The sequence below is a fragment of the Crinia signifera genome, chromosome 4, assembly GCF_055691185.1.
Source record: "Crinia signifera chromosome 4, ASM5569118v1, whole genome shotgun sequence".
NCBI lineage: Eukaryota > Metazoa > Chordata > Amphibia > Anura > Myobatrachidae > Crinia > Crinia signifera.
The window spans coordinates 19,266,567-19,294,449 of NC_139220.1; the positions used below are offsets into that span (position 1 = coordinate 19,266,567).

The window sequence follows — 27,883 nt, forward strand, 5'->3', positions numbered from 1 at the left end:
CCTTGAATTCCAGCCCCACCCTAACCAAATGAAGACATGCAATCCTCTACGTACAAATGTGTCCACGTACATCGAGCCTCCCTTCGTGTTATTAAACAGCCCTCGGTAGCACCAGGTGTCTTTTTCCAACTTTTTTTGTTAAAAACCATCTTATTTGCAAAAAAAAAAAATAGGACACACAAGCAGCTTCTGCTGATAAAAATGATCAAACACTGTAACGTTCAATTTCATATGCAGACACAGTAACACACAGAATATAGACATGCCACATATCATTTTAATCAACAGAAGCTGATTGTGCATCCTATTCTCTCCGTTTTGCAAATGAAACACATAAGGAAATAGTCATAAGGGAAAATATGGAAAATAGAGTCACTCGGAGCTCACGACTATACATTTCTTTTACTGATAATTTGGCTGCGACAACAGAAATGTTTTCTTTTTGGGCCATAATGATAAATAGACCCCTTACTGGGTAACGAGTCACGTGAATGATGCTGATCCTGCATTAATATATATGACAATTTTGCTCTTGGCACGTTTAGTCTGTCCTTCCCCCCACCTGATGACTGTAGAGGCGTCAGTTATTAAAACCAAAGTGCGCACTTACCACTCATTCATCCGCTCCTCCAGTGCCGGCAGCAGGAATGAGGAATGGAAGCTGTAAATGGACGAGATGTTGGAGAATATTTTGTTTGGCACATCCACTGGGAAAGAGCCTTTCTTGGCTTCACTGTCCAAGGCTTTATTAAAGGTCTGGGGGAAAAAATAAACGATAAAGTGTATACAGTATGATTAGTGAGTTAATACATTAGGTAGTAACTGACCATTAAAAGATTGCTCAAATGTCTTGTCAACTTGATAATTATTCAAGGTCATACTTATTACAGAGGCAAATTATTATTCAATTGTTATGCCCGGTACACACAAGAACGAAGCACATGGTGAGCGGGTCGCAAGACGAGAGTACGACCCGTTTCACGATCTGGTGGAGCTTACGACCCGCTCACGAACTGCATCCGATCTAATCGTGATCCGATAGCGACCCCTTACCCACTTGAATGGTTGTTTTTCAGATCCAACCTGCTGCAGGTAGGATCTGAAAAACGACCTTAAGACCCGCAGGGCTTGCATCGGATCGGGATTGTATCTGAAATGCTCTGAAATGGCCCAAAACATGCCCAATTTACATAAAATCGGTCGAGATTGTATGTAAATTGGGTAATTTTGGGCCAAATCGTTCTGGTGTGTACCCTACATTAGGCACATGGAAGTAAACCAATGACGTGCAGTATAATCCAGAGCTAGGACTATAAATGTGATTAGAATAATACAACCATCGACCATTGCAGCCATCGATGGCTAACCACTGATGGTAGATGCTTTTGAATCCAATGGTTCTTCTCCATAAATGGCATAACCCCCCTCCCATAAGAATGTGTTTAATTCCTGCTTGGAGCTGGTTCATTGAACAAAGCCCGCCTCTTAATGCCACTTACGAAGCTCCGTCTCCACCTCTGATTGGCCTAATGAGTAATACAGCAGGGATGAACTATGCAACTATACATGGGTTTCCCGGTCAATGGTTTCAGATCATCGAGGATAACCACCAATGGAGACATTGGCGGTTAACCCACCGATACCCATCCCTAGTTCAAGGGGCTATACGGAGACTGATATGGGGGGGAACTGTGGCCAGAGCGGTGTGGGCGTGGCCAAAGCCACATGGGCGTTCACACTATCAGCCCCACTGTTTCCTTAATTATATAAAGGGAGGGCTGGGGTGAGAACCAGTATATTTTTGGATTCTGGGAGGAAACCAGAGTACCCGAAGACAACCCATGCAAGCACGGGGAGAATATAAACTCAACACAGTTAGGGCTTTGGTGGTATTTAAACCCAAGACCTCAGAGATGTGAGGCACTCCATACTGTGATGTAATGCTACCATTACACCATATGTGCTGTCCAACATCAGGTTTACAAGCAAATAAATAACAGACTGCTTTAATAGATGATTGGTTGTCCACCAGAAGGCAGCAGAGAAACTAATTAGCAAAACATTAAATTAAGAATTTGGTTGGCCCTTAAGCAAAGTCAGACTCTTAGCTATCAACACAACATTAGAGGGAGCTTCTTGGCTCCCATTGCGGTTCCCTCCCAAGAGATAAATAAGTAATAAGGATATCAAACGACAGTAAAGGGTTCTTTACCTCCAGAAGTTCCAGCCTGCTGACGTAAGCCCGCTCCGTCTGTAGAAGCTCGTTGGCGATGTTGTGTAGTTTCTGCTCATTTGTCTCCTAGAAAACAGGAATGTTCTGCTTTACGACGTGATAGATATAGAGGTGAGAGCATTGATCTTGTGTGAGGCACGTTAATGAGACACCGGGCATCCATATAGCAGCGTGACGCAGAGCAACATCTAAGGACACCTTCCCAATTAGGAGGTCATTTGACATTTGCGCGACTCTGCTAATGATAATCCGGGAGCCACAGGAATTTTGATTGTACCGGTTAATTTCACAGCTCCCTCCATACCACACGGAAAACACGTCATGCTGTGTAGGTTTTGGAAGCGGCGTCTGAAATATGTCTATGTTTTATTTAAGGACCGCGAAACATAACCAGGAGTTGGTTGAATATGAAAATTGGATTATGCAGCATTGCGTGTCCAAAATATCTCCAGTTCTAATGGGAAACGAGGTTTATTACATATTTAACTGTTATTGTTACACTTGGCCATTTCAGTTCATGAAATGTTGCCTATTTTTGCTTTTTATTAGAATATAAGGACAATAGGCCTGGTTCTGAGTCTTGCATCGGGCAATTCTGGGTGGTGGCAGCGAGGTGGCTTAGCGCACTCACAAATATGGTTCTGTATTATGTCTATGAAAGTAGTTCCGGACAGACAGGGATTGATCAGGGCTGTATTACACGTGTGCTCTGAAAAGGGGGGCGTGGTCATGGAACACCTCCGTACATAGATGCTCAACCGCTCACATAGGAAATCAGTCTTCAGATAGAGAAACTTTAAAGGTCGTTAAACCTACAGTGCAATTAAAGAATACCTGTGTAACTTTCCATAACAGTACAAGGATTAGGATTATTAGATATCCTGGGAGGTCTAAAGAAAGCCACGTTCAAGTAGTCCCATAGAATCATAACATATCCTATATAAATTACTCCATTCCTTCATTTACCATAAGAACTCATGGTCTTGTACAAATAAAACTGTATTCGGTGTATAAATTATTCCAAGATATTGAATAAAAGCGTAACGTAATCAACATAGGTATAAAAATAGCAAAAATTATTTCATGCCAAGACTACCGGTCAATAGAAGGTACACATTGTAACTGTTCCAAGCAACAGCTAGGGGAGGTGAAAACCAAAGCGAAGACCATAGTGTACTAGACCCGGACATCTCTCCATAGAAAGCAACACTTATGGAAGGGAAGGGCATTAAGATATATTATATTAAATTGTCTTGTAGACAAGTTTCAGGGGACTCCTGAAATATGCCAAAACGTAGCTTTGGAACAGTTCTGCAAGTTATCGGTGTAATATACAACACGTACCTTTATTTCTCCGGATTGACTGTGCGTAGATTTGATGCTACTCTGGTTGTCCTCAATATCTTTATCCTGTGATGGTAATCCAACAGGGAGTTCAGTTTCCTGGTACCCCTCATTAGTATGTCCGCAGTGGCTAGATTTTATGGATTCATCCCCGGGAGAGTTGGGTCCTTCTCCGTTTAGGTGGTTCTGCACAGCAGATTCATTAGATGGTGGAGAATCCCTCTCTAGAAAAGGAAGTGGACTTGATGATCCAGGAGAAGGCCCTTGGGTTCTAGTAGGAGATCTTGGCATAGCTGGACTTCCACTACCAATAAAAGGAGATCTTGAAGCAGGGTGGCCTTGTATTTTAGACGTTGATGAGTCAGTCTCCGATGTTTCAGTCTTCATGGCAGGAGAAGATTGCGTGTTTTCATCATATTCCACTGGGTTAGGGGTGACGATCCCATTGTATTTTGGGGTTGGGTGGTCCTCTGTTAGCTCAAGACTGATGCCTTGTTTATGAAGAAGAGGGTGCTCGGTGAAAGGCCGCGGCTGGAGAACTACTTTAGTTACCGTTCGTTGATGATTAGATCCATTGTTCAAGTCCAGATTTTCTTTCTTGGTGTCCAGAGGGCTGGAGAAGACAAATATAGAGTAAATGTTATAGACAGGTCAATACTAAACAGTCCCAGTAATGGACAATCAAATGGTGAATAATCTCCTTGGGGCTGAACGGTTTGTGGTTTTCCACCAAATTACTTCTACAATGCGATGGGAACCATTACTCTAATATGGTCACGTGCAGAAAATTCTCTCCTTGACTAAAAAGTTAGGTACTTGTGTATTATAGCGGCGCCCATCGCATCGCATACTATAAGGCATGCGATGGTATGCAATGCGACCCGATATCGCGCGATATTGTACAATGTCATACAATTTTTTAATTGTATGACATTGTGTATGGCATAAAATGCCATACAATGCGATGCGATTAAAAATTGTATAAGCACCCTAATGGGTGCTTACAATGTGAAATGCACCCCCACGCCACCCCCCCACTATAAACGTGAACCCGAAGCGTGGCGAGCGCAGCGAGCCCGCGAGGGGCAGCGGTACGGGTCCTCCGACCTTTTATACCCCCACTATCCACGTCGGCGTGGAGTTGAGAATAGAAACTGTGGCGAGCCACCGAGCCCGAAGCATGGCGAGCCCCTCGAGGGGACGCCGATACCTTCACAGGTATCGGCGTCTCCTCGCGGGCTTCACAGGTATCCGCGTCCGCTCGCCACACTTTCTATTCTCAACTCCACGCCGACGTGGATAGTGGGGGTATAAAAGGTCGGAGGACGCGTACCGCTGCGCTCGCCACGCTTCGGGTTCGCGTTTATAGTGGGGGGGTGGCGTGGGGGTGCATTTAACATTGTAAGCACCCATTTGGGTGCTTAAAAGCACCCTTTAGGGTGCTTATACAATGTTTCATCGCATAGGGGGCAAAAATCGCGTTGCATCGCATCACATGCCATCGGCCACATGGCATGCGATGCGATAAAAACATTGCGCAATGTACATCGGGGGCGCCGCTATAATACACAAGTACCAAAAGTTATCATTTCACTTGATTATTTCTAGAACATTGGTTGTATCCTCTGAAGTAAGGGACCAATCGCAATTCTTCATTGAATGTAATAACCCAGTGCGAGTGCCAACATCGCTGTGTGAGATGTTCAAAATGTCGGCTAAAAATCCCAGCGTCGCTCACATTTGTTATATAAATTCAAATAAAAAATGTTGGGTAAAAATAGATAATATTTCCTATATAAGGTAACATTACAGGTCATTATGATGAATACAAATGTTTCCTTGGCAATTTTCACACCTATTATGACAAATTCACTTGGCACTCAAAGGGTTAAAAAAAATACCGAATATAACACAACAATGTCACATTTAAATAGGTTATGTTTTGTGTTATAAAATAATTAACACAACAATAATAATAATAATAATATCTGAAGCAAATGTTAGCCACATAGTACAATGAATAATGGTGTGTAGTAACCCATAGCAACCAGATATCGAGTTTCAGAAGAAAAGTGCAGTCAGGCTAATGAAAGAGGGGGTCAGATTGGTTGCAGCAGATTAGCTAGACATAGCAAAAGTGCACCCAATTTACTAAGATGGGAGTTCTGTTGAATATGGGGCATTGCCCATAGCAACCAATCACATTCTACTTCCCATCTTCAATAGAACTGCCATCATAGTGGCAACAGGCACTTTATAAACCGATGGGAAAATAATGATTTAGGGTTAGTTGAACGGGGGATAAATGTCACCCGTTCAACTAACCCTAAACCATTATGTTACCATTGGTTTATTAAGTGCCTGTTGCCGCACTAGATACATATGTAGTCCATGGAGTAAATTTACGTCCCATCAGATTTGGCAATTTACCCGGCATGTAAATGATAAAATAAACAAAAACATTTTCTCCTGCCCCAGTGCCTCCTACCTCAGCCATGGCAGTCTCATAGGATGCTTGCAGGATAAGGAGCCCGGAATCACCACAGCAGGATCCTGTCATCTCTCCATATCCGAAGCAATTATCCTATTCAAAGAGCTGGGTCCACTGGTTCTGGTGTGGTGGTTCTAGCACAGTGTGGTCTGTATTTCAGCACTGCTATCCAGACCTGACTGTGCTAGAAGCCACAGCAGCGAGAGAGAGAGACACCCCAGACAGGGAAGGGGAACTGCATGGGTTTTGAAAGATAAAGTGTGCTAGAACACTATTAGGTTGCCACCAAAAGGTCGACATGTACAAAGTCGGCACCCATGGTTTTTGGGTGTCAATGCCGACACCTGAGCAGGTGGACCCTCAACAAAACTCATATTCACCTTTCCACGTGTTGACCTTTAAGCTTGTGTCAGCAGGGCTGCCGCTAGAAATGAGGGGCCCGGGACCAATTTCTAGTCCGCCAAGGCCATTTAAAATATGGCACTGACTTGTAAGCCAATCGGGTCTCATGGCCCGGCAGCCAATCAGAGCGGCTGCCAGTATGCAAGCTCCGATTGGCTCACCAGCCAGTGCCGCAGTTTAATTGCCCGTCAGCATCCGGAGGTGAAGCCTGAAGGCGCAGGCAGTGCGGCGGAGGCATTCGGGTGTGCGGTGTGCAGAATGAGTGGCCTGAGTGTGTGTATTTATGCTGACTGACTATATTATTAAGCAGCGTGACATTGCCTCAAACTGTGAGACACACACATGCAGACACACACACACCCAGGAGCGCTGCTCGCTCCCTGGCACAGAGCCTTACAGCCACGTGTGTTTTATACGGTAATCCATCACACGCAGACACACAGGAAGCCCCTTCCAGGTGTTAGGGCACTACTGATGGGAAAGGGCAAGGCAGGAAGCCAGCCGGCCCTGTCAGCTCCACTTTGCTGTCACCACATGTAGAGGAAGGACCACCCGAAAACAGGGATAGGCACCTATCAGCATCCCGACTGGTAACAGGCAATACCACTCATTGTCTACAGCTGGACACTGCAAAATGGCAATTTTAAATTTGACCTCCACTGCGAGCAATGAGGCCAAATTCATCCTGGCATAGGTACATTAACTCACTGGACAGAGAACAACAGTGATGTATGAGTGTCTGATCTCTTCGGAAGGGACGGACATTGACCACTGATGGATTGCATAAAATGGTGGTGGTATCAGCAGTTTTGTCTGTTGTGCACGCCTGGTGGTGGCACCTGCAATTTGCATGTACATTGTCCCCAACCATCTATGGTTTTGGCCCAATGGTGTGAAATTCTCAACAAGCGATTTGTTCCATTGGTGATGACCATCCGTGAGCCAGTTGGACATGACTTGCTGACCAATCAGAACTTGAGTCAGACATGTAGACTATGATGGCAAATAGACCACTTGGCCCTTTTTTAACCTCTAGGTATAAATTCACAACCTTAATTGATCCTATTAGTTAGCCATAAGGATATGCCTATCCCAAGCATGCCCACCTGTTGTTTTCGAAGCGGCTGATGAGATCTGAGATCTTGCTGGATTTGTCAGACGATGGAGGTGGCCCTTCTTCCATACTGAACTGACCTCGAGGGAAGGTCCTCCGCCAGTTAGGAGTTTGTTGCTTGTACGGCGATGGAGAAGGCGGCAAATTGGTTGGTTTCGGTGCCACTGTAACAAATACAACAACGTAAAATCAAAGTTAGCACAATGGATGGAGTTTGGCTGCTTTAACATGCCAACTGGAAACCTTCTGAGAAATAACTATGAACCTACTCCCGTGAATACAGCTACCCTGGTGAATATTGATGATGAAATACTGTAAGTGTAGAGGTCTATTTGATGCGTTTAAAACAAACACCTGTTCTGCGGATCTTCAGCAGGATCAAGGACAATATTGTCTCACGTTGGGCAGCATGCAGGAAAATTGCCCACCCTCCAGGGGGGCCCAGATTTTAGAAGCCTCTAAGGCCATTCCGAGATGATAGGCAAGTATGCATTTTGCCATTATACTGCATGTAATAGCTGCTGGCCAAGCTGTAGGGGAGGGGACTTCTGGGCAACTGGAAACCCCCCACATGTGTTTGCCTTCCAGTCAGAACAGCGTGACTGACAGTTTTATGTGCAGATACATATTTAGGGTCAAGGCCATTAATGTGATAGCAGCTTAACAGACAACTCTGGTGTCCATTTTTTGTCTAGGTATAGCAACAACAACCCCCCAGCCAAAAAAATTGTACAAAGGCAGAGCTCACAAGAGAAACACGGTCTGTAGTATGGATTGACAACCTCTAAATAGAGTGGACATAACCTGTAAAGCATATGTATTTCATTATGTGAATTACATTTTACAAGCGATTTATTACCTCATTAAAAGAGGTATGGCATGAAACAAAATGGCTGCCTCTTTGAGTTTTTTTCCCCACAGACAGTTAACCAATACATAACAGCATAAAACACATAGGTGGAGATGTAATTAACATCTTGGACAGCGATAAGCTAGAGATAAAGTACCAATCAATCAGCTCCTGGCGTTTTTCCAACACAACCTGTAACATGTCAGTTAGAACAAAGCTGATTGGTTGGTCTCTCCAAGCATTTATGAGCCTACTCCAAAATGTCAATAAATTCAATAAGGCTTATATAGCTTGTGCAGTACGGACGGTGTGATGGTTAGCATTACTGCCTCACAGCACTGAGGTCATAGGTTCAATCCCCACCATGGCACTAACTGTGCGGAGTTTTTATATGCTCCCTGTACTTGCATGGGTTTCCTCCGGGTGCTCCGGTTTCCTCCCACAATCCAAAAATATACTGGTAGGCTAATTGGCTCCCAACAAATTAACACTAGAATGTCTGTGTGTGCATGTACATGTGGTAGGGAATATAGATTGTAAGCTCCACCGGGGCAGGGACTGATGTGAATGTTCAAATATTCTGTAAAGCGCTGCGGAATATGTGTGCGCTATATAAGAAACCGTTAATAAATAAATACAGCTATAGCCCATCTGGTGTGATGCAGCATCCTCCTTCTCACAGTAAAGGCCAGTCGGAGGAAATGACATCCCCCCTCCCGGGTCTCGCTTTCAATAATGATTTACAGACACTTCTGTAGGACTAGTGAGCGCAATAAAAAAGGTGTTATACTGTATTCAGCAGTTCAGTCAGAAAAATGAGTCACAGATCACTGGCCTATTTTATCTCTTGTTTAATCATCATGGAAACACGAATTACATTTTTAATCGTCATGGAAACAAGGTGATAATTGGCGATAGGGATATAGCAGGACACCAAGCCTTTAGGCATACTTTCTGTCAGTAGATAAACGAGGGGGTCATCCTGGTAGGAGCTGCGGTTGCCATGGTGGCATGAATCATGTTGCCGAGCACCCGCCTCCACCGAGTCAAGGATGCAAACCCTTGGGACCCCCCAATGTCTAATTCGGCAATTGGAAGTTTTCGATTAGCCTAATTACTTGTCATTATTGGGGCGAATAATAAAAATTTCCTTAAATGACCCCAAAGTAAAAACTTTATTTGTTTTTGCCGATTTTCAAAAAAGTTTCACCTGGTCCATCGGTGTGGAGTTTATATGTATCAGCTCCAGACTATACTATTTCCTGCTTATGCGTTGAACTTGTGAATCAGGGGTATAAAGCAGTGATAACGGAGGAGAAGTGATAAAGTGCCTGGTACTTAATTACCGGCCAATCAGCTCCTGACTGTTAAGTTACAGGCTGGGTTTAAAAAGGGACAGAAAGGAGCTGATTGGCCGGTGATAAAGTACCAGGCACTTTATCACTTCTCCTCCCTTATCACCTCTTTATACATCTACTCCTCAGTTCAATTCTTGATTTTTATCACACACGTATGGTGTGGAGTTTATATGTATTAACCATGTCATTTTTTGCCTGACTGAACGTCCGCCTCCTCCTACCTCGCATGCGGTCGCACAAAGGAAAAAGGTGCGATACTCGCCAATGGCGTTCGCACAGGGCGTCAGCACATGCGCAATTTTCGCCCATGCGCAGACCCCCACCATCGAAAACGAGGCCGAATTGGGCCCCGTAGGAACCAACCTGAATCAGGCCGATTATTTACCTGGCTTGGACCATGTACATTACACCGTTTCGCTATTCACCAATAAGGGAATTACAATGTACAGTATCTTTGTTTGCTGTCATATTCTGTCATAACGAGAATAAAAACATGGAACTGGTTCGGTAAGCAAGGCTTCCTGTTACCTATAAATAAGACTAGCGCAGGTTCCTTATACGTGGGAGGATTCAGAATGTGTCTAGTAACCTATTTTGTACAATAATTATGAATTATTTAGCATTCTCCCGGCCCCCGCTGGTTATCAGCCTGCTATAACCTGTATCCATGGTGCATTCAGTAAACGGTTATGCACTAATTTATGTTCCGTGCTTACCCCGACACCCCCCTTCCCTCTGCACCCATCTTACACCCTTGTATCAGTGTGCGCATACATTAACCGTGTCCCTTTGCAAGGAGAAAACCAGGGTAATCCTTTATGAATGCTCCCTTTCAACCCCTTTATCTCATCTGGAAAAAAAACAAAATCTGAATTTTGCATATTGACGTATATGTGCATTTAACACATTCCCGTCAGGAATCCTGCATGCAAATTTACAATGCATCACCATTGTGCTCTGGAATATGTGACAGTTGGTGAGCTCTCCCTGTGCACCTGCTGGGTGACCTGGAAAAGTGACCTGCTGAATGGCCTGGAAACTGTGACAGTTATTTGCAGCCACCCACTAGTATGTTGTTTTTTTTTATTATTGGACATGAAATCAGACCTTTGTCTGATTGAAACCGGGCAAACCGTCTAGCATTATATAGTATAATGTATGCAATAAACTCGGCAGTTTTGGTGCAATAAAATGATGTATTAAACCTTGTAAAGAGTACAAAGGGAGATGTTGCCCACCAACCAGATTCTAGCTAACATTTATCTTGTACATTCTGTGCCATTTAAGCTAGAATCTGATTGGTTGGCAGGGTAACGCCTCCATATGTTTGATAAATTGATGTGACAAGTGTTCCTGGCTGGAGTTCTTGTGTTAGAATAGATGATTGTCTGTTTGGCAGTAAACACTAAAGTCTTGCAGCCACGTGATTGCGTAACCATTTCCTCTAAAACTAAACTGGACTCAGTAGTATTGCGTTACAAACGCTTACATAATTGTGATGATATAATAATGTACGTGCTGTTGTACATTCTGTCACCATCATCGGTAACTTGTCTATTTCAGCTTACATTAACCAGCTGTGTGTACTGTATGTTTTGACCGTTATACCTTTTTCCACCAAAATCACAGCTTTTTCCCCAGTTTGATCCATTTTCCTTGGAAAAGGGAAACCCAGGAAAGCAAATAGGGTGGGGGGGTGTGTGTTTGAGTACTGGCAGGAAGTCAGCGGCAGACGGCACCGTCAGGGGGGGTCAACGACGGGCAGGGGCAGGCTGGTCAGTGGCGGTCTAGTCAATGAAGTGCAGGCTATTAATGGCGGATGGGCGGGCAATGGGAGGTGCCTGCGCAATGGCAGCCTCCCCTGCCCAGTTCAAAAAACACGGATAAGAGCCGTTTCCACGGCTCATTATCCGGGTTTGACCCTCTAAACACCCTTCTTGATTCCAAGGTATGAATCCTGTGTTACTAGACTGGATTTTTACCTGGTCCCTGCAAAAATTGCTTTCACTTTCTGTTAGTATGTCTTTTAGTACACTAAGGAGTAAATTGATCGAGTGGTCTCTAGTGGTCACTGGTGGTACTTCACCTCATAGGTGGTGAGGAATTTATATACATAGTGACTCTCCACCTAGACAGACAACGGAACACGTAAACCCCTCCAAACACAGGAATAGATGGGCGAAGACACACAAGGATATAGGATGTGTTCCTTTATCCGCATTTATTGCTGGATGTGCGGCTGTCGCTCCCCGGGGACCGTAGTTGGACTTTGTTCTTGCTGACATGCCACAGGTCAGAAATGCCCTTCCCGTACTCGCTTGTACAGTGATTGTTCTGCTGAGGTGTGGCACATGGAGGGTTACTTCGCTGTGCCAGAGTCTGAGGAAGACTGTGTGAGTAATAAGGTCAGAGGTTGGGCGCAGTTTAGGACAAGGCGTGTTACCAGTGGGATTAAAGGGACATTATTCCTGCAGTTATACATTGTATTATGTGCACTGGTCTGTAGGTGCAGAGCTTTGTGTTACATAAGGCCAAATACTGGGAAATCCCTGCACACACAAATACACTAAGGTGATACCATACTCCTTTCACACCAGCCTAAATTCCCAGGTTGGGCCAGGGAACAACCCGCGACTAGCGCTGGTGTGTAAGGTTCCCGGACCAAAATGGCCAGAAAATTTGCTGGGATTTCAACCCCGCTAGGGGAGCAGGGCTATTCCCGGGTCCCGGCCGATGTGATAGGGGTAGGGGTACTCAACGGGGTTGCCGGCCCTCGGTGCGTGCAGTCAGGCCAGCGATCCACACAGGCAGCGGGCGAAGATGACAGGACAGGTGGTGTATGACGATGACACAGCTCTCTGGCGCCCTCACTGCCGCTGGAGAGCTGCATCATTTGCGCCCACCCTCTGCCTGTGTGGATCCCCGACCTGCACCGGGGACCGGCAACCTGGGGTGAGTACTGTCCACTGCCATTCCACCTCCTGCCCGCCTCCTCCCTACCTCCTTCCCACACCAGATAATGCAGGGATTTTTCTGGTGTGAAAGGGGCCAACCCAGGAATGCCCCGGCATGATCCCTGGGACGTATTCCCAGGTGGGACCCTGCCTTTTCTGGTGTCAAAGGGGTATCATATGGATGAGGCATCAGACTGGTGCAAAAGGGAAGTCCTTCTACAGAGCGGGAATTGGTGGGGTGCGCTATAATAGATCCGCAGGTTTTAGTTACACAGTCAATAGGTTGACAGGCTCAAAAAGTCGACATATAACTAGTCATCATAAAAAGTAGACACTTTTTTATTTCCTGTAAAAGTTTGCCAATCCCATGTCCATGTGGTTATGGTATAGGGGGTCGACAATGCCTATGTCAACACCTAAAAATAGTCGACACATCATAGGTCAACATTGATAGAAGGTTGACACAAGCTTAAGGTCGACATGGTCTACACTTAAAAGGTTGTCACATATTTTTCACGTCTTTTGCCATCTATGTCGACATGGACTCCGTATAAATGCGCCGCGTCCCCTCGCATGTCTCACTGCGCTCGGCCCACGATTATAGTCGACTGATTTTATAAACAGCAGTGTAAAATACAAGGTAGCACAGTGGACTTCTGGGCAGATGCGCTAAATCTTGGAGAGATAAAGTAGAAGGGGGATAAAGAACGAGGCAATCAGCTCCTAACTGCCATGTTACTGTGAGGCAGATGTATCATTAACCTTTTAACGTTTGTGAAATAACGGGTCCCGCTTCTCCTGCATAACGAGGAGAAGCGGGCACTCGTTATGGGAAGATGTATTAACATCCCCCAAGCCGATAAGGAGAGCCGTTATGCCCAGTGTTAACGGCTCTCCTTTTCGTCTCCCCCTGCGCCCCGCGCATGCTCAGTGCGCTTCTCCCCCCTGTCCGGCTCTAATGGGCATGCGTGAGATCTCGCAAAAAACGCAAGATCTCCAGCGCAGCCCGAGCCAGAAGCAGGGATAGGACAACGCTAGCCCTGAGCTGGCAAGCGGCTGGGGCAAATTAACACCTTGAAGGCTGTTAATACATCGCCCCGGGCCGCTAATCCCTGGGGGGGATTGTAGGGGACAGCCCCGCCGAGCGTAACTCGGCGGGCTGTCACTAGCGCACGTTAGGTGCGCTAGAAATACATTAGCAAAATCGTAATCCCCCCCAGTTAACCAGCGTTAAGTGCATTTTTGCACTTAACGCTGGTTCATACATCTGCCCCACTGTTTGAAAAATGAAAGTTATGAGCTGATTGGTTGGTACCCTATCTCTCTTCACTTTACCACTCTCCAAGGATTAATCCATTGATGGTCATCTGTAGTCTTGTTGTACTGCAAGTATTTTCTTTTAGAGATTTTTATTGTGTCCTTTTTTGGAATATTCCTTATAAACGACTGGAAAACACTTAACGGCGGCTCTGGTTTTCTCCCCCCGCAGGTCTTAAAATGTTTTTATTCTTTAATAGAGCATAAAAATCTATAGAGATGAAAGGTAGGAACAATTACGGTAAATGTTGAATACCTCGTCCACAACACTGTGTGCCAGTATTGGGATTTTGGTGAGAGGCCTCATTTAAAGTCTCCATCAATGTAAAACAAAAATCAATAACGCAAAAATAAAAAAAAATATCACAGCGACGCCTTGCTACATCCCCCTACTCTGAAGAAAACCCGCTCTACTTTACATTCACGAACAATGACCCTGCCACTGACATATTTATCACATATTATCATCACCTCTGATAAAGGGGTTACATTGATTCAATCTTTCCCAGGATGCAAAGTGCCCTATAACTGTACCGGGTCCATTAGCAGGCTAGATGGGAGCCCAGAGTGATATCAGGATTACTCATTTCGGATCCAGAGTATAACAGTGAGGGATTAATAGAGACAGATTTATTAAGACTGGTGAAGTGGTAAAGTGGTCAGTGATAATACACCAGCCAATAAGCAGCTGACTGTCATTTATCAAACCCAGCCTGTGACGACAGTTACGAGCTGATTGGCTGCTGCGGTATCACGACCACTTTATCACTTCACCAGGCTTAATAAATCTGCCTCAGCGGCTTCAAGCTCAAAGATGCTCCTAAAAAGGGTCAACTGCCTCAAATGTAGTTATTAAAAAGAAGCATTACAATACAGAGCCTCATCTGGTGCACGAAGTGTCACTGGGAGGTATAGTGGAGGCCATTACGGTGCTTTCCACCTTCACGTAACTTTATCACTTCATCCTGCATCTTACCTGAGGGCTTTGGACTTTGCTGGAGGTTGGTGGAAAAGTCCCTGGCTTTTATCCCCTGAGCGACATCATTCTGCCTGTTGTACTTCTCCTGCCTCAGTCGTAGTTCTGCGCTGGTGGACAGCGGCTTCCAGATTGGAATGATCTGCGGACAGATCACGCTGCTACCTGTAATAACAAGGTACCAGGATTAGCTCATCATTATAACAATCGTTACTGAAAATTACAGACGTGAGAAGTAGTGATGAACACTGTATACCTGCAACAGGCTAAGAATAAATATCAGGACAAAATAAAGCTCACACCCAATCCATCATTCCCTGACCGGGTCCGCCCAAAGAGGCCCAGGTCCAACCCACATTCTCACAAGGTCACCAACACTTCCAAGTAAGCAAACACCTCTTTCAGGTTCCAAGAACAGGGACAGTCCATCTTAAATTAGAACCGACTAGAGATACGTGGAAGATGGGGCCAGAAGGCGTCAGCAGTAGTACAAATAAATATGGAACCGAAAGTCAGGTTCAACATTTCTAATAGATGACCACAATGCAACTCATCACACCTGCGGTACGTGTGTCATTTTACACAACATACGGACATGTGGCGGACAGCACTGTAACTTTCCTCATAGGACTCTTACTTGCGGGGTTACAGGGGATGCCAACTTTAAAAAACGTTAATGCCCATTCCTGCAGCACCAAAGGGTATTAAACCCGGGCACATTTCAAAGCTGCTGCAGGGGTTGAATTTAAAGGGGCAATAGTATCATATACAAACCCAGGTGTGTTTTGTATGTAACACTACTGCCACTTTAAATCCAGCATCTGAAACCACTAAAGGTGCGGCAGCTTTGAATATTACTACATTGTCAATGCGGCGTGAAGAAAAGACCCGCAAGACATGGAGGGGTATTCAGTGCCCGACGGCGGGCTATACGGCGAGCAGTGCCGATAGCTCACCATCAGAGTATTCAACGCCCTCCCCTTCACTCGCCGTTTCCACCTTGCTGGTTCCGTTCAGGTGGAAAGGGCGAGTGTGGCCATCGAAACGGCGGGACTCGCTGCATTTGCGGAGAAGCTCGCCATTTAAGGGGATCCTCGACATCCCCTGATGGCCAGGATTCCTGGCAAACATATGGCGAGGGGGTTGGACGGCGAGGATGGCTTTTCCTTGCCGAAAATAAGCCATCCGCGCCGCCGCATTGAATACACCTCCTAGTTGGAATATTTAAATTAGGAAAAACATATTTTCCTATTAGCTGAACCTTTAATCAATGACTAATGGCCTTATCTACGGACTATAGAGGGTGCAACAGTTTATCGCGAATAAACAGTAGTAGTAGTAGTATACAGTAGCTTGCGGATACTAGGAGTGTTGCTAACGAACTAGTTATTAGATCATTGTTACACACTTGCTAATGCCATAAACATAATATATTTCATGTTCACGGTGAATAGTGTTTGTACAGGACACAGGCTTAGCATGAAAACCTGGTATGCGAATACACAGGTCCCCCATGTTCATTTCCTCCATTTGCCATTTCGCAGCCCCCCGTGAGAATCAGAATACGTTATTTTGCATTCGCTACGGCTAATCGCAGTCTCCGTGGGTTGCATTAGCATCCCCAGTGGGATATTTAAACCCCTTTCTAGCCCCTCGGATCCGGATCAGCAACCTCTGAATTATACATGGACTTGGAACCTGTGCACAAAGTATAATGGTTTTCCAGGAGGGCCTGGTGCACTTAGAAATCACGAAGATACTGTAGTTTAAGGCTTGGAAATGAAGTATTTTCTTTTAAACGCCATTTGCATTTAGTGACAGACAGCAATATACTGATATATATCTAGGTGTGTGCCAGTGCACCTACACTGTGGGCACATCGCTGGCACCCACATAGTCTGCAACGTGAGGAAGTGCCGGGCAGGACACACGCTCTCCCCGCTCTGTCTCCTGCTGCTGCCCAGCTGCTGTGAGGAGAGAGGCCAGCACCAAGGAACAGAGGAGCAACCCTGGCTGGGAACAGGCAGGACAGCAGTGGCCGGGCAGGGGATTTAAAAAATCAATTTGAATCAATGGGCGGCCGATGATTGGCCAAGAGAGTCATGTGTCAAAGCTCTTAGCCAATCAGCGTTTTCCCATTAATTTCAATGGGAATTCCCTGAATACCTAGTTATGGTATTTACCCCGCACAGAAAAATAGCACCCAAATCGAACTCTCTCTGTGCACGTTACATCTTACACCCCCTTGCAGTGCAGTATGGTTTTGACCAGTTGTGTGTTCTTTTGCTTTGCTAATAAAGTTATAATTAGTGTGTGCACTTGTATGTTAGGAACTTTAGGGTGAAAGGTATCAAGCCTTGGAGATGGATAAAATGGAGAAGATGCCCAAAGCAACCAATCAGCTTCTGTCATTTTAAAGAGTAGATAAATGACGGTTAGTATGATATTGGTTACTGTAAGTAACTACTCCCGTTTAGGTCTCCCCAAGGCTTGATACACTTAGATTATAAACTTCAAAAGGGACTGGAACGTACGTGCTCTGTACACCGCTGCGGAATTTGGTGGCGCCATATAAATAAATGTTAATAATGAACACTCATTAGGTCGACATTCGGCAAGGTCGACATGGATCGAGGTTGGCAGGTCACTAGGTCGACACAAGCATTATGTCGACATGGTCTACGTCGACAGTCAAAAGGTCGACATGGTTTTTACAAATTTTTTTTGAGCCGACATGTGCCGACAGGCGGCATTTCATGACCTACCATCCTCTAGGACGTGGAGGGAGAATAAAATAGTGTGCCGAGCGCAGCGAGCCATGCAAGAGGACGTGGTGCACTTAATCCTGTGTCCATATCGACTGTGTCGACATTTTGGTACAAAAAAAAAGTGAAAAACCCCATGTCAACCTTTTGACTGTCGACCTAGATCATGTCGACATAATGCTTGTGTTGATCTAATGACCCGTCGACCTTGTCCCATGTCGACTTTGCAGTATGGTGACCTAGTGGTGTCGACCTAATGACTGTTGACCGTCTTTATGTCGACCAACCAATCCACACTGCCTGTAGCTCGGTGGTGTCTCCTTTGAATCACAAATTTCCAGACGAATGCTAGCAATAGAATGTCCCTCCCCCCATTGGACTCGGCGGCTGAGGTATTTGAGGAAGCAGCCGCCGGGGTGTGTAATAGCGTCGGTAAGATACGTACTAGAGGATACTGGAAAGAGGAAGATACATACGGAGGAGTCTCTCCAGTTACTGCAGTTCCACTATCATGTTACCTATGTATAGAAAGCAGGGTGTGCTCTGTGATTGGTGGATAGATTTCGGACATGGGTGTAATACACATGGGGCCTGATTCAGTACCGCTCGCTAGGCGGTCGCTTGCTGCTTAGTCGGCGGTTTAATGCTGCCTCGCATGCGGCTGAAGGGGAGATAAATCATTCCATGTTCCATTTCTCTCCCTTTGGGAAATAACAGTCAGTCTAAACTGACTTTGATTTCCGTCAGAGTCTGCCGAAGATGGGGCAGGCGCTGAGGTCATGTGACGTCAGCCGCCCTGAACAGGGAATGTCACACCTGCTTTCCCAGGGGAACGCCAGCGTTTACAAGGGTACACCCATAAAACGTTGGGTGTTCCCCTCCAGCCACGGTATCAGTGGATGAGATAACTTATTTAACAGTTATATTTATATAGCGCACACATATTCCGCAGCGCTGTACAGAGTATAGTTGACCATTCACATCAGTCCCTGCCCCAGTGGAGCTTACAATCTATATTCCCTACCACATGTACACGCACACACAGACATGCTAGGGTTAATTTTGTTGGGAGCCAAATAATCTACCAGTATATTTTTGGATTGTGGGAGGAAACCGGAGTACCCGGAGGAAACTCACGCAAGTACGGGGAGAATATACAAACTCCGCACAGTTAGGGCCATGGTGGGAATGGAACCCATGGCCTCAGTGCTGTGAGGCAGTAACACTGACCATTCAACCGTCGGTATTTTATTTATTATCTTATTTACAGTTTCATATATAGCGCAGCATATTCCGTTGGTTAGTATTCCGTAGCATGGCAGTCCCATCAGATTACAGGACAGTCCTGATGGGATTCAATTAGATATGAATGCTAATGGGGGTTGTGTGGGGGTCCGGAATATGATAAGCTTGCCTGAAGAGGTGAGTTTTCAGGGAACGCTTGAAAGCTCGGAGGCTATAGGAGAGTCTCAATGTGCGTGGAAGGGCATTCCATAGGGTGGGTGCTGCCCGACAAAAATCCTGCAAGTGTAAGTGGGAGCGAGTAATGAGTGTGGATGAGAGACGCAGATCCTGTGCAGAGTGGAGAGGTCGGGTGGGGATATATTTTAAAATAAGCAAAGAGATATACTGTAAGTCGGTGTAGTCAGAGTGATGGCTTTGTATGTAAGTAGAAGTATTTTATAGTGAATGCGGTAATATACAGGCAACCAATGGAGGGACTGACAGAGCGGATCAGCAGATGATGAACGTCCGTACTGCCCCAAACTGTTCTACAGCACTGAAAAATTACCTCTGTCCTAAGTGAATCAATCAAAAAAAAAAAGGATGACCATCAATAGATAAAATCATCGATGGTCATCCATTGCATAGTTTAACACTACTGATGACCAGTTGCACTATTGCCATGGATGGCAATGGCAACGATGGCCATCCCTAGCGTTCGCATGTGGGTTCCGCTGTTTTCTAGCACGCATGCGCATAGTCGCCGAGCAGTTTGCAGGGGGCGGCAGACTTGTGTAGCGCTCATGGGAAGACCCAGCGGTTCATGGGTGTTCCCATGGTATTGCGGGCGGGACAAGGTGTGCCGCGGGTGAGCGGCTGCTGCCCACCCTGTCTTTGTCCTGCTGCCCATATATATACGTCAACCATCGAATGATTTCTCCTGCTATGGGCACACGCGAGGGGATGTGACTTCATGACACACCCCCCCCCCCCCTGCATGGTTGCGAGGAGAAACGGTGGCGTGGGGGGGGGGGGTGCAATTGCCAGGTCGGCGTTGTAAGGACTCTGTAAACAGCTTACCAACTCAACTAGAATCACCCCCAACATCCCTTCCCAAACAAGACACCTCTTCAATTTCTGGTTAAACAAAAATTTCTTTCTGGTTTTCCGCTGTGCTCAGATTGTGGCTATTTATAACCTGGAACATTAAACTCGTGTGGTTTATGCATGGTTGCGTTGAGTTTTTATGTGAACATCTATTTGTATCTTTCTTGTGCGATGACCTGGACGATGAACACTGGAGGAAAATCTATTGCCGGCAGTGAGAAAACTCTGGGGGTTGCGTAGCATAACAAAGTCTATCTTCCCGCGCTATAGGATCAGACACAAGCAAGGCTGCATCTACTATCCAGTGACCAGTACAAAGGCAGATGGCTAAATCCACAAAATACCAAATGATGTACATGTGGATCTATGCAATCAAAATGGGTGCCCATTTCATAGTGGACACCAGACAGCATATATACTGTGTTCATTCTAGCACCTTGCACCTTACAAAATACACGAAGTTACTCTTTCCTGCTGGGATGTCGCTGTCTGTTTTGGTGCTTCTAGCACAGTCTGGTCTGTATTGAGATACAGACCAGCCTGTGCTAGAAACACCACAACCCCCCTCATAGGTGTTGAAAGAGGATTCGATAAAGTTACACCATAATGGCTAAATTTAGTTTAGCGCGGGGGTAGGGATTGAACGTTGCAACGCGATTGTTAGAAACCGTCAAATTTTTTTTATTCAATGATAGTGGTTTAATTCGATGGCGGCATTCCGATTTTTGCTGCCTTTAAATGATCAACAATCAAGTGGTGCTCCGATGCTTGCACTGGGTCCCCTTTCTGGTCCCATGCGCAGTCGGCTCCACCGCAGAGCTTTTCGGCATGCGCAAACTGTGGGTTTTTTTGGGGAGGGGAATCAAATAGAAAATTATTTTCTACTGAATTTTTTTTTATGCAACGGTTAGTTACCATAGCACCGAAAAATAAGATGGCCATCCCCATTTTGAGGCTTGGTGATGCTATTTATGTGATTGAGGCCATCGCTTATCCCCCAACACCCATCAAAAGCAGATACTGCAGTCACTTGAGCTGCTGTGACATCACTTATCACTGATAAGACTCCACCAATGCATGCGCAGAACACTTCTGATGCAAAGTCTGCCAGCCTGCAAGTTATAATCCGAGAGCTCAGATAGAGGGTCAGAGCTGCTTACTGCCTCATAGTGATCAAGCGATGTGACGGAGATTTCGTTGATGACCACTTTAGTTATTAGTATTATCTAGTGTTCAATATACCTGATTCGGTCAAACAATGTCGTCTCTCGTTCTCTATATAAGGGAAGTTACAAATATACTTGCTGTGAAAGTGTTTAGAAATGAGGTAGTATTCCAAAGTAACAAGAACTCCATTATATGTAGTTTTCTGTATTCAGTATTTATGTGTGTTCTCTATTCAATTCTCTTCCTTATTTTTGTAAAATTGCTGTAAAAATGATATATAAAAAAACACTGGCACCATTACCTACCCTACCAAATCAACCCCCTTCCACTCCCATAATGTACACTAGCGTGATTGTCCTTCCAGGCAGCAGTCACTACTGTTGTCTCCTCTCCGCCATAACCTGGGGAACAGGCAGCCTCTTTTTTAATCCAAGATGGCTGATGTGAAACTGCTCTATTCAGAAATAGCAGTTTCACATCCGCCATATTGGATTCAAAAGGAGGAAGCCTCTTTCCTGGGAGTCGGCAACGGTGGGTAAATGAAGCTTTAGGTAGCAGTTGAGACTAACTAAGGGGTGTGCAATTCCCGTGGCTTTGGTGTAAAGTTGTTTCGGAAAAGGTTTTTCAGCTGTAAACAACAAAACATTAATTTAGGTTCTAAGAACTAAAAGAAGAAAAGTTTGCAGCAGCTTTCCCATTAAATACATTATATAGAATTCACAGGTTCTCAAAGCCGGCCCTCAGGACCCCACTCAGTGCACGGTTTGCAGGACTCCTCGCAGAATCAAGTGAAATAATTAGCTCCACTTGTGGATCCATTAAGATGTGTCAGTCAGTAATGAGTGCACCTGGAAAACGTGAACTGAGTGAGGTCCTGAGGACCGAGTTTGAGAACCACTGAGATATGTCACGGTGGATATGGATAAGAAGACCACTGTCTAATGTCACGGTGGATATGGATAAGAAGACCACTGTCTAATGCAGATACTGTTTGAGCTGTCAACTAAGGTGGAGAAGTGTATTTTAGACGTGCGCTGACGACACAACACAAGATTTATCATGCAAAACTATGTGAAGTCACTTTGGCCAGTATTCAATGCTCTTGATTCACTGCTTTTTTCGGTGAACAGGGCTGTTTTTCGGCGAAACTGTGAATTTTTTCACCAAAAATGTTAATCGCTGTATTCAATGATCACTGTTCGCCGAAAGCGAACAGTGAATTCCGGCCAATTCACCATTTCAAAGTCGCTGCAATTCGCTGGTGTATTTCAATGGTTTCACCGTGAATTTCACCGTTTTGCATTCGACATCTTTTTGTTGGAGAACTGAAATGGCACGGCGCCCATCGCATCGCAGACCATAAGGCATGCGATGGTATGCGATGCGATGCGATGGCAGCCGATGTTATACAATTTTGAATTGTATACCATTCTATCGCATATACGATTTAAAATTGTATAAGCACCCTAATGAGGGCTTACAATGTTAAATGCACCCCCACTATGAACGTGAACCCAAAGCGTGATGAGTGCAGCGAGCCCGCGAGGGGCGGCGGTACGCGTCCTCCGACCTTTTCATACCCCCACTGTCCACGTCGGCATGGAGTTGATTTTATATAGTGCGCTCGCCACCGAGCCCGAAGCGTGGCGAGCATAGCCATGTAAAGTAATACGCGTCCCAGCGCGGGGCACGCTGCGCTCGCCACACTTCGGGCTCGGTGGCTCGCTGCGCTCGCCACACTATATCAAATCAACTCCACGCCGACGTGGATAGTGGGGGTATGAAAAGGTCGTAGGGCACGTACCGCCACTCCTCACGTGCTATCTGCGCTTGCCACGATTCCTGTTGGCGTTCATAGTGGGGGTGGCGTGGGGGGTGCATTTAACATTGTAAGCCCCCATTAGGGTGCTTATACAATTAAACATCGTATAGGGGGCTTATACAATTTTAAATCGCATCGCAGTGCATCGGGTTAATGGCATGCGATGCGATTATATGTAGTGCGATCAAATATCGTGGGCGCCGTGCTATTACACAAGTACCAAATGTTTTCTTTTCATTTTTTTGGTGTTTAAAAATCAGTTTAATTATTATTTGCAGGATCTTGCTATTTGTTTTTCAAGACAAGCAGCACATAAATATAGTTTGATTTTTTTAGTGTATTTTTTTCCCCCATTACATATTCAGGCGGGGCGGGGACCCGCTCATTAAATATTCACTGCGCTGGGTCCCGCTCATTACATATGCATGGAGCTGGACCAGCTCAGCGCACACTACACACAGGGTCACCCGGCCCTCCCTGCAGTGAATACTTGCGCTGCAGCCCTTCGTCCCTCCACAGCAGCTGCCCTGTCCCCCTCCTGCCAGTCTACGGCGGCCGTCTGCCATCCTGCCTGCCGCCATCCCCCTCCCTGCCACCGTCCCCCCTGCTGCCTGTGTCCGCTGTATTGGACAAGTTTCACCGTCAGAGGCAGCAAGCCTCTGACAAGTTGAATAGGGCGGCAGCACGGCTAGTGGCGAATGGTGGACACCGGTGAATCACGGCGAATCAAAAATTCCAGGCGCTCGCCGTAGCATTGAATAGTGGCCTTTGTGTCACTTTCACAGTAGACCTGAACTCAAACAGTGTAAAACCCGCACTGGCCGGAGACTCTCTTAGATCCTCTTTCTGAGAGAATTTCCTTTTTCCCTTCATAAAGGTACTTGCAGATCAATATAAGAATAATGTAACAGAAACTGGGGCCAGAAACGGAATTGGTTTTGTGTTCCCTTTATTCACCTAAAGTTTTTTAAACAATCTCTTAGCAAATAAGTTTCTCATAGGAAAATTGCATTAAAAAAAAATCCCAGATTTTGAACGTCCGTCCCTGTTTAAGGTCCTTGACACAGAGGTCAAAAGGAAGACCCTCACCAAAAAAGACGACATGTATGTGTCCAGGAGTCGGAAAGGAAAGAACTAGACTAACTGGAATACAATGACAACGTGGCCTATTTTAAACTCAACTGGTGGAAGTCCTACAGATCACTAGCACTCCATAACACCCAAACATCCAGGAATCAGCTTCAGGAATCAGCTTCCCCTGCTATTAACATTTTTATATGGTAACAATATGTGCCGCTTAATGGCGGTATCCCACACCAACATCAGGAGATGTGCCTGCTTGGTTTATTCTAGAAGACCTTCTAGAACTTGTGAGGTCCCAAAGCTAAGCAATAGACGTTCCATCAAGTTCTCCTGAGATGATAGTCAACCGTGATTTCACTATAGGGCCAATACAACAAGTAAGGATTTGACATTGTATTGAAATAAAAAGAGTAACTAACATCCCATAGCAAGTTCTGTTGATTATAGAAGGTGCAGTTAGAGAGGACATAGATACAGACGTCTTCTGACACCGGTTAAGGTGACAAAGAATCAAGAAGAGTCCACAGGCAAAACGTACACACAGAAGTGGGCAATGATGCAAATAATTCCAGGTAGACCATAGATCCAATGTCCGTAGAACAAGGAATGGAAAGCTAGGTATAAGCCTGAGCGGTTTGACTCACAAGAAAAACAAATAATGGTCGTTAAGTTCGGACAGTCACTCCCAAGGGAACCTTGACCAAAATGGCATCAATCTGTGGTCACCATCGTCTCTAACATGCCTCCTACCACTGCCCTGACAGCAATAAGGTAACAGAGAAAGTGCAATAAGTGCACAATGGCGTGCAAATGCACGGTCCGGTTAGGGAATATACTACATTAAGCGTTCTCAAAAGACAGAGCGACTCATGGTGCCCCCATACTAAATACATATATTTGTATATAAAAGGCTAACTACTCCTCACCTCTTTGAAGTGAAGTACCGCCAGTGACCGATAGATGCTATTCGATGGAGCAAATTACTCCTTTGTGTGCTAAAAGATGTCATGACAGAAAGTAAAAGCAATTTTTGCAGGGACACTGATCTGTTTGAAACTTGGATATGGAGAGAGAGAGCGCTGTGGAGACAGAGGTTGGAGGTAGGAGCAGATAGGGACTGGGGGTGGGTGGAGAGTTTGTGGTCACAGCGAAAAGTCAAAGTAAAAACTGTCACAGCTCAAAGTACATTGCAGAACCCGTCATTTTGACTAGTTACACAATCTTGCATCATAACCTTGAAAACACACAATGTACTTTTATTTTCATTTGAATCACTATTTTTATTTTTTTGTTTTAAAGAGCAAAAATCGTCCAGTACTTTTCTATATTTACCCAGAACTAAATTTGACTTCAGAAATGTTCTTCGAGTCGTATTTTAAGCCGTGGGAAAGCGATATCTCATTCCAGGATGCACATATTTTCGATGGATTTGCTCTGCAGTAGGAAGAACCTGTGTTCTCTAACTCCCACAGTATTCTGTTCCATTAGCTAACAGACGCGGGTTGCGCACAATATAATAGACGGCCGCGGCTTCTCATGGAAATTCTGTTGGATTTTAGTATTGGTACAGTTTCATTAACCATCTGTGTGCCAGGTGAATTTGTCGAAATAGGTGTGAAAATTGGCAAGCAATCGGTTTTATTCATCATAGTGACCTGTAATGTTACCTCATATAGGAAATATCATTTTTTACACAGAATTTTGGGTCTGAATTTATATAACAAATGTGAGCGACGCTGGTATTTTTAGCGGATATTCTATGCATCTCTCGTAGCGATATTGGCACTCTAGGAGTTAATGGCCCTTATTCAGATTGATTCAGCGAGCGCGAATTCGCACCGGGACCGATGTTTTGCGCATGCGCAGCTGCATTTCTGCGCATATGCAAAAGCTGGGAGCGTGCAAACTCGGTGCTCAATCTGTTCCCCGATTGTACGCTCCCTGCCTCGCGAGCAGGGGGGCGGAGAGGGGCGTGGGTGCTGGCCAGGGGCATTAACATATGTATATGTAATATGTAAAACATCTATTCGCGTGCCGGACAAACGATGATGATTCGCAAGGGGAGGCGTAGAGAAAGTGTGGGTGCCGGGGGGTCTGCGGGGCTATTGTTACCCGCTGCTGTCTGACGGTACCTGGCCTGCCGTCATGGTCCCGTCTCTCCCTGCTGCTATAATGAAAAGTGACACTTAGAAAATGGCTGCCCCCATACTGCAGACAGTTTTTGAGGATGCTAGAGGAGGCGGCGGCCAGTATTTTAAGGTAATCTCTTACCCTGATCTACGGTACACCGAGACGCTCGTTGTCACATGGTACAATGACATCATAGGGTCCTTTCGGGCCAAGGGGAACTAGCCGCTACCGTAATTTGGTCCTTCGATCGGTACTTCACCTCAAAAACCTCATGGCAGCATTCTGTGATTTCATGTTTAGTAGAAACGGGAGCAATGGAACCCAGGCTTAAACTGGCACAGAACTAGTACAGAAAATCAGGAAGGCACAAGGTATTACCCAACTGCCATGGAATCACAGTGAATTGCTACTAGACCGTTTCCCGCGTGTTACAGGATTCTGCGCCGTCCGCAACAGGTGGAAACATAAAAGGCTCTCTCCAATAACACAGACATGACTTCACTGCAATCTCACTGTAATCACTGCCATTACTGTAATAACAGCTGTAAGCACAACACTGCGAGAAGCTCTGGCTTCCGTCTCAGACATCATAATAACGTTTTCTGCTTCTCAGTTGTTATCTTTTGTGTCATTTATTATTAATCATTCCGTTGGGTTTCTCTTTTTATACATGCACAAAAAAAAAAACAATCATGTTGTTTAGTTTTTCCCGTATTAACCCTTTGGGTGCCGAGTGAATGTATAATTGGTGTGGAAATTGCCAAGCAAACATTTGTATTCATCATATAATGACCTGTAATGTTACCGTATATAGGAAATATAATCTTCTTTTTACCCAACATTTTTTATTTGAATTTATATAACACATGTGAGCGACGCTGGGATTTTGTAGCCGATGTTTTGCACATTGCTCACAGAGATGTTGGCACTCAAAGGGTTAATAAAAACTAGGAGCACCGTAAAGACGGCAGATGATTAGTTTAATTTCATCATTATTTGTATCAGGGTAAGAAGGGAAGGTCTCGGGCAACAGGAACCCAAAAGGGAGAAAGTGCCGGGTATACAACAACATGTAGACGAGCGACCAATCAGGCCCCGCTGAGATATTGCACCTATCCAATCAGAAAGCAGTTTTGGAAAAAAAACTCCACCCCTTCCAAGGTATGAGAACACTTGTATAGGTTGTCACAGATGCCCAATGGGGCCACTACAAGACAGTAGCATATTTCGAATTAGCAAAATCGAATTAATGTATGAGGGATAGGGCGACAGGAACTTTTTTGGCAGGAGGGGGCACAAAATTTTTATTTACGCCACTGAATGCAAATGACCGTCAGCACCTGTAAGGTATGAAACACAGAGCCTGGGTAATGATTGGCTGATTTTCGCCTTTCAAACTGCGGACAACAAATAATCCATCTACCGTATAACAGCCACTGAAATCCTATTACATCCAGCAACCAGGCACAGGAGATATGAAGCTGAATCAAAACTGCCAACTTCAGTGAAACTATTAAGGAAGGCCGCACAGCATCCCGAATCCCCC

At 45.2% G+C, this 27,883-nt stretch overlaps 1 protein-coding gene across 4 annotated transcripts in view; it reads right to left on the reverse strand.

The window, feature by feature from the left end:
- Positions 1-27,883, reverse strand: part of FGD4 (FYVE, RhoGEF and PH domain containing 4) — a 92,581-nt gene that overhangs the window by 13,753 nt on the left and 50,945 nt on the right. For all 4 annotated transcript variants that reach the window (XM_083181316.1, XM_083181315.1, XM_083181318.1 and 1 more), the window contains exons 2-6: positions 15,040-15,204; positions 7,577-7,748; positions 3,578-4,190; positions 2,213-2,299; positions 611-756 (exon numbers count right to left, since the gene is read on the reverse strand). In XM_083181316.1, the coding sequence (XP_083037442.1) occupies positions 611-756; positions 2,213-2,299; positions 3,578-4,190; positions 7,577-7,748; positions 15,040-15,204 (1,183 nt within the window). The remainder of the gene's footprint in view (positions 1-610; positions 757-2,212; positions 2,300-3,577; positions 4,191-7,576; positions 7,749-15,039; positions 15,205-27,883) is intronic.